This window comes from Fundulus heteroclitus, chromosome 8 (assembly GCF_011125445.2).
Source record: "Fundulus heteroclitus isolate FHET01 chromosome 8, MU-UCD_Fhet_4.1, whole genome shotgun sequence".
Lineage (NCBI taxonomy): Eukaryota > Metazoa > Chordata > Actinopteri > Cyprinodontiformes > Fundulidae > Fundulus > Fundulus heteroclitus.
Window position 1 is genome coordinate 718,498 of NC_046368.1, and position 8,168 is coordinate 726,665.

General features: G+C 38.8%; 1 protein-coding gene across 2 annotated transcripts in view; it reads left to right on the plus strand.

The window, feature by feature from the left end:
* The window catches only part of pnpla7a (patatin-like phospholipase domain containing 7a), a 30,462-nt gene extending 28,131 nt beyond the window's left edge, over positions 1-2,331 (plus strand). Inside the window, exons 35-36 of one of the 2 annotated variants that reach the window (XM_012871118.3) lie at positions 246-361; positions 1,763-2,331. In XM_012871118.3, coding sequence (XP_012726572.2) covers positions 246-361; positions 1,763-1,876 — 230 coding nt within the window. In that variant the 3' untranslated portion in view covers positions 1,877-2,331. The remainder of the gene's footprint in view (positions 1-245; positions 362-1,762) is intronic. The other variant, XM_036139810.1, reaches the window with a different exon arrangement.
* The last annotated feature ends 5,837 nt before the right edge of the window (positions 2,332-8,168 follow it).

Consider the following 8,168-nt stretch of genomic DNA (forward strand, 5'->3'; position numbering starts at 1 on the left):
AATTTAACATTTCTATCAAAATAATACTTAAAGTATTTAAATCCGCTGGTTAGTTCTTCTCTTGAGGTTTTGTTAATTTTCTTTTATTGCCAGATTTATCCTGAATCTGTCTTAAGTTATGAATTCATATTTTCGGCTTTTTCTATCAGTTTTATCTATTATCTCTTCCTCACTTCACATTTTCCATCTTTTTCACCCACAACCTGCCTCTTTTCACCCTGTCCTCCACTGTATCCCCTCATCAGAGGAGTCAGACTATCAGACTGACTATGAAGAGGAGGCATTGGAGAGTGCCCTATCTGACATGGAGATGTACAGTCACCACGGGGAACACACTGAAGGGGAGGAGACGGCTGACACGGTGTGAACTTCTAGTAATAACTCTGGAGGGTCTCTATTTCTAATCACAGCCTTTTAACGGTGTTTAAAAACAATTCTTCCTATCTAAAAATGTATACTTTCTAATTAGAATTTCACTTTTTGTTATCCCGCATGCTCAATGTTTCGGTAGAATGCAGTTTTTTTTTATCACGTTTGTAAATCTAATTATTTTAAAACCTAAGAAAATGACCGAGACAGTATTTTTAAAAACTCCAAAAATGCCTACACAGATATTTAATTTGCATTTTGTTTTGTCGCTGAAGTTTCGGTGACCTAATACGAGAGATTGATGCTTTTTATATAGAGTGCCCATTCAAATTGAATTAGATTCTTAAGAATTTCATTTAAAAAAAAAAAAAAGTTTTGTTGGTGTTTTTAAGATATCAAAGATTCACTCTGAAAATTTCTTGTATATCAACTTAGCTTTCAAAGTAAGGCTAAAAGAGACAAGTGAGGAGTAATCAATTACTCCACTGTGGCTGATGGGTCATGGCAGATAAGGGTTTTCCCCACGTTACAAATAGGATTCACTTTCTTTTGAAAGCTATGCTAAAATTACTATGGGAGGATATGAGTGTAAACTGCAAGGAGGTTTTAAATTTTAAGCTGAGTTGTCCAAAAGTAGGGGGGAAGTATGTGAAAGAAATACAGTGAGCACAAGGCAGCCAAGAGCTGGCAAAGAGTGAAAACCTTGTGTCTAAAAGGACAAATGCAGGCATTGATGCATAATGCATTGGACGCCGTAGACGGAGCCAGTAATGGCAAAGTCTCCGGCTCGAAGGTGAGTACAAAAGATGTACAGTATATTGTTGAGCCTGTTTGTTCGGTGAAGGGCTGGAAGTCAGCAGAAGTGTTTTCTGAGTGAGGTAGCTTGAAGACCCCGCACAACGGCCCTCTACCCAGGGATTTGAAAGAGTCAGTAAAACATCCCAGTGGTCTGTCTAAAAGAAAAATAATAATTTAACACATAATAAGCTAACATTCTGTCAGCCTGTAGTTGGGCATTATAATGTGTGATCCAACCAAGTGTGTCACCATGATACTTTGTATTAGTAGTGAACGGAAGCAGCTAAAAGTCTCCATTTTACTCCGGTCAATTACTCATAAAGGTTTAATTGTGCTTTGGTAATTTGTTATGCCATTCAAGATTTGCTGTTGTTTTTGCTCCAAATATTACTCTTTCAAGTTGTTCAAATTAGCAACTGTACAAAAACCTGAAGATTTTGAAGTTTAAAATTATTTGGAAAACACTTTAGGGTACATAAAGGGGGTGGGGGGTGTCTTGAGAAGAACCCAGGCGGAGAAACTCATCAGGTTATTTAAACAGGTTTTGTTCTGTACCGTTTTAACCCTGCTTTTTACCTCGTCTCTGATTTTTCAGGATGAGGAACAGGAGGAGAGAAGATTCACCAGCGGGAAGCCTCGAAATGTCTCCTCCAGTTCACAGGAGGAGCCGGAAAAGGAAACAGCAAATCCGTTCCAAACAAGCCATTAAGTACAAAAACGGTGAACAATACCCAAACAGGTCATCACAATTAATCCTGCCTTTCTTTGCCACATTTAACTCTCCAATCTGTCTGTCATGACTCCAGTGTGTAAACCGGTTCTTGGGTGCAATTACTGCTCGGACCTCTCCAACCTGGCCTCGTTAGATGTGTGCCTGGGAGTTACCGTCTTTTTCTGGTTCACTGGGCAGCTCCAAACCTAATCTCTCATATTGAGATAGTTGATCTGAACTTCTTAAAGCTTTATGTGAATCACAGCAGTTCAGGGAAAGTGAAGAGACTCTATTTCCATGAAATACTTATCACTAAGGCCAAGTTGATATATATAAAAAAAATAATAATAATAATGTTGTTCCTGTCATGATTGACTCTATGGATTTAGCACATTTGATGAGATTTGAAGTAATCAGAGATTAGTCACCGTCATGTGTTTTTTTTTTTTTTTTTTTTTTTTTCCTCTCTCCATTACTGCGGTTTACAATGATTATTTACTGAAAGTGCGCCTCTCTGTGTTTATGCCCGGTAACCTAAACCTCATAGAAGATATATCTTAAGTGAAGAAGGACAATCTAATGTTGCCTTGAAACTTTGTGAAGTAGAAATCTTTCCAGCCCAGCAAGAATTTCAAAATAAAACATCTAACCGACTGTCCAGAATATGATGGGGCACATGTTTTTTTTTTCTGTTTGTTGTTTTTTTTCCTGCTTTTTAAGGGGTCTAAAACATAAAAAAAACAGTGCTTAATGAAACCTAATGAAAGTGATGTTACCATAGGTCTCTATGTACTCTGTAGGTTTTGTTGTTTTTCGTCAGGTATATTTTGGCAGGCACAATTTATTGTAGCATATATTTTCAAACTGGAACAAAATTGCATCAAACTCTTCGCATAAATGGATCAAATTAGAGTTGACCAACAAATGTACGGCAAGACATTTTGAGATAATATAACACTGCAATGCAGGCTACTTTACCAGATAACTATTTATTTTATTCACTGCCGCTATGTCTGTTAAGTTATTATCTATAATGATCATTCCTACTTTAAAGCTTGACTCCGGACAGATGTTAAGGACTTGAAATACACTTAAATTGTTTCTTTTTTTAGGACAGAGTTGCTGTAGTTCAGAAGAGAAGATAACCGCTGCTTAAATTTAAGTTGCTTTGTTCTGAGTTGCGTCTCCCCCCCCCCCCCCCCCCCCCCCCGCCCACCCCTTTTTTTTCTCTCTATCTCTGTCCCTTCACCATTAAGGAAAAACTGCAAAAATATAGATGGCAGAGCAGAGATCTGTCATCTTGATCTACAGATTGATCATTGATATGAACATTGATGTACAGATAACATTCAGATAAAATATATATCTCATTTGGGTCATCTAAACAACTAACAGAGCACAAACCTCTTACTAGAGGCAAATTACCAAAAGTCCCTTAACAGATGCGATTTTAATCTTTTTTTTTGTTGTTGTTATTATTCAATTAATTCAGAAAAGACTGCTCATCCTGTAAATATGAGAAGTTGCAAAATTGTTGGCAATATGCACTCCAAACAGATCTGTAGACACAAGCTGGTGGTTCAAAATGTTTAGAAAATCAAGAACCTCTGCCTTAACGTTTTTTTATTTTTTTGTTTCTTTCCTGACGTAATGAAGGTGATGCACACTGCTTGGCAAGAAAGCACTAACTTAAAAAAATGCAGCACAGAACAAGCAGCAGACTGTTTGTTGGCGGCTATATTTTTGTTGTACCCGGCGTACCAGGGACATGCAGGGAATTAATGATTTGTTGTCCACTTCTAAAGCACAGTTTCCCTGTTTGGCTGCTGAGACAACCTCCCCCCCCCCCCCCCCCTGTTTGTTTCATGGCTTGAATCTCTCAGACGCAGGACTGAGCACAGACAATGTGACTTTGAAGCTCATCTTTTGTCCTGCGACAGGCTGTTCTACTGATCCACTATTTAGACACACTCATTTCGGCTTGTCCATATTGGTAGGTCCCTTCTCCACAAGTACTTTGGAAATGTTTAAATATGTGTTTAACTGCTCCGGCCGTGGGCCATGCATGAACCACCAATCCCAATATTCCAGCACTAAAGCTAATATCCTGGACAACTGAATACACCCTCTGAGACGTGCGCATTCCAAGTATTGTGGGTTCAGTTTTTCCCCTGATGCCTGTACACCACCCTGTACACGCTCTGGACGTGTGTGATACTTAAAACATGGTGCTACGTGTGCCTACAGCCTTACGCGCGTGGACCAGTGGGAGGAAAACCGGTTTACAAACACTATGGATGTGTTGTGAATATGTGAACGCACCATAAATTGGCAGACAAAAACAAAATGGTGTTGCCGTTTACCAATGAGATGACGATAATGATGGGGTTTGCACCTTCTTTTTTCTTTTTTTTTTCTCCTCTGAAGCCTCACGCATTGACTCCCCGTAGTTGTGCAGGATAGACGTTTCGCTTCTTTATTAAATGGGTCGTTGTGATGAATCAAGTGCTCAGATAACGTACGGAGGCCTGCCAAGTTGATATGAAACGCCTTAGATGACCAATATGAATAAAGTTATTTATCATGCACTTTGTTTTTCTCTCATGTTAATGATTAGATTGTATGAAAAAATGTTTACTAACAAGCCTACAGCATAGTGTCTATATATTGTTTTTTGTTTTGATCAGTTGTTGCTAATAAACCGGTTTCTCTTTTTCTCTTTCATGTCTGTTTTCTTTTTTTTTTTTTTCTCCATTTAATGTGACAGAATTGTGCTTTCACTGCTTCAGCTGAACCTCGTTATCTGTAGTCTGCTGAAAGGACCTCTTTTAATGAATCATTTAGTCTTTAACGTTGTTGGAAGATCCAGATAGCGCAATTGTACCAGGGCTCCAGGCTGCTCATCAGAGGTCTAAATCGGGCAACTTTTAGCTAAAAGTTGTCTGGGGAAACGGATTGGTTATTTTCTACGTAACATTATTCCTTAACCGTTGCACAAAATAAGTGTTTATTTCAGCGGCTGTTCTGATGAATGTCAAATGGACCCCATATGTATGGCAGCACCAGAACAGTACAAATAAGCCAAAATGCAAGGCAGGGTTCCGGCAAAAACTTATTTATTTTTATCTCGTTTCACAGTTTAAATCCAAAAGGTCACTATTAATTTATGGATTTTTCTACAGTGATTAAGCTTTAAATATAAAACATGGCTATTTTTGCCCTAAGAAAACTGATAGGTACATGGAGAAACTGTTGGATGGATGGACTGACACATGATTGGGTGGACAGAGGGATGGATGGATTCAAGAATGGATCACTGGATGGATACATAAACATAAATGGACAGAGGTAGGGGTGAAAAGATTGTTAGATGCAAGGGTGGATAGATGACTGCACTGAAAATGGATGTAATGGTTGGGCTCAGAAATGAGTAGATGGATAGAGGGATGAGTGAGTAAATATAGATTGATTGAAAATGATGGAAATAATGGAAAGATGAATGGGGTATTGATAGAAAAATGGTTGATGGAAGAATAATTGCGTAGACAAATGCACAAAGGGATCGATAGAAAAAAAATTTACACAATGGGATTGGAAAATGAGTGGAAATCCCTATAATTTTTCGACAATTGTAATTTCTTTTTTTCATACTTTCCATGCCTGGGAAAGACTTAAATTCCTTCCTTTTCCAGCCCGCTGAGGAATTTGTCAGAGGCTGAAGGGCTTCCTGACACATTTGGTGAATTTTACCATAAGCAAACAGATATCCAGGGAGAAAATGCTTGTCTCTAAATTAATAATGATAGTGAGTTGTATCTCTAAGTCTTGGTGAAACACCCTGAGGACATGTTGTAGGTGGAAATACAGCTTTGTTATAAACTGGACTGTTTACTGCATTGTACAAAGAAAAATGGATCCCACATTGCAACGTTGGATTAATCCCTCCTTATTGACGGGTCCTTTAACGAGCTCTTTCATACTCCTACTCTCCCTCTGGAAGGCAGACTTGCAACAGCTAATTAATGTCTGGAAAGGGAGGAATTTAGGTCACAATAGGGCCTGGAAGAGGAGAGCAGAGTAAGTGACAATGACCCCCATTCGGATGAAATTAAGTGTGACAAGCCACAACACATTAGGAGAAGCATTTATGGGGGAGAAAAAAAAAAAAAAAAAGAAACTAGAAGTTTCTGACCTTCAGCAGATGGAAACTTTTATTTATAGTTGATGAGAGGTCCACACACAAAGCATTATATCATGCATAAAGCTCCTCTACTCTCCCCCTCTCCTCCCTTTGGGTTACTTTTATCTCTCCTTTGCTGTCTGTAGTTTATTGGGTAAATGGGGACAAAAAGGAATTTAACAGGTAAGTGGGTCATAGTTTGTTAGTGTGATAAAAGTGTCTCTGCGAGGTACAAAAAGAGTGTCCTTAAAGGGGAGTTCTCTGCACAAAACAAACCATCTGAAGGGCACCAGTACAGTCTGAATTAAATTAGCGATTTTACATAAACCGTTAAAGTCCTACCATGAAGGACAGAGCCAAACTATATCCACCACTCACTCAAATTAGCCGCTGAAAGTTATGTATCTGCAGAAATGGCATTGCAGTTAAACCCTTGTCTTTAATAGTTTAGTAGAAGTTTTTATTCTGGCTTTATTTTTTTTATTTTTTTAGTAATGCCACAATTCACATATTCCCTCAAAACCCAATAAAAGTAATGTTTAATTAATGCCTTTCATCTTTATGTTGATCATAATTTCTTTCTTAAGTAATCCATATATTCTGTTTTTTTGGAGAATAAACACGACATGTCACAGAGACCAGTTTTCAAAACTGGAAAGACAAGCGAACATTAAGGTTTCAGAACGGCTGCATAACAGGTGTCACAATGGGGGTCTTTCTCCAGTCGCTAGAAGAATGTAGTACAGGGCAAGGTTAATAAACTAATAGTTATATTGTCTCCTAGTCCTCAGCACAACTATCCAGCAGCTTTTGCTGCAATGGTGCCGCTACGTCACCAAAAAGCGCTTTGCATGTCACTAAATTAAATCCCCAAGGTACAAACTAGGCAGCAACATCAGTATAATCACTAGTAGAATATGAATAATCCTGCTGCCAAACTGCCACACAACTGCAATGAGAAGGGTGTGAAACAAATGTTAAATATGTGGAAAACCATGTTGACTGCAAAGTATGGTGGAGAATCTGTGATGTGATCCAATTTTTACTTACAAAGGCCCTGATTGAACGAGTTCAGACAATCTTTGCTAGGGGTGTCAATGATTGTTAGCCACTGAAAGTTCAACTTTGCCACGCGTCTATAGCCTAAATAATACATTTACAAAAGAGGTCATAGATCTGATAAAAAGTCGATTTCTTTTTTTGAAAAAGCATGTAGGATTTAGGAGACATGCGAGCCAGAAATTACCATCGCAAGATTGTTACCCGTCTTAGAAATTTTGACAGCAATAATTAAATTTTAAGCTTTGTTGCTCCTGTCTCATTCAGTCAAACAATATTAGAAACCCGTTGTCTTCTGTGTTGCAACTGGGCCTGCATGTTTAAATAGTGGTGGGAGAAAGCGGTCCCCTACAGAACCAGCTATTGCCCAGCAGGAAAACATTAACAATACATCTCTGTGGAAACCTCAATTACAATAATGGTCCTAAGATCTGGGGGGCCTCCCATAAAAGTTGTCCGCCTGTGCCAAATCTCATTACCAGCCATGAAACTGCAAAGAGATAGATTCTGGGTGGATATTTTGAAGCCTTCACCAGGAACCATGCTTTCTTTTTTTTACATTGTGACTGAATGGGTGCTGGAGTGGGAAATGTGCGTTCAATGCCCTTGTTCAGACCCACTACGTCACACATAATGGGAAACAAAAGCCAAACTTGGATGTCTTGCCACGAAATATGCTGCATGTTGATCACTCTGCAGGTGAGTCAGCTCAAAATAACTGAGGTGTTTTTTCACTAGGGTATCTCCAGCCTTAATGTTCCGATCAAAGACAGAGAGAGACAACCCTGAAAACACAGACTGAATCGCTGTAGCACAAATAAAGAAATAAAAAGGAACGCTAAGCTAACTAAAATCTGACATCCTTTGTGCAACCTGCTCTGGAGTCAATACAGCAAGACAAAAGCGATCTCATACAGCAGAGACTTTCTTTTTTTTAATCTTTCCTGTAAGGCTTGGTTGGGCTGATGTTTGGTTTACAAAATGTTTGCATGCCTTGCTCCATCTGAGCCATGTTGCCACGTTCCTCGATCCAGCAAATAACTCACAGGT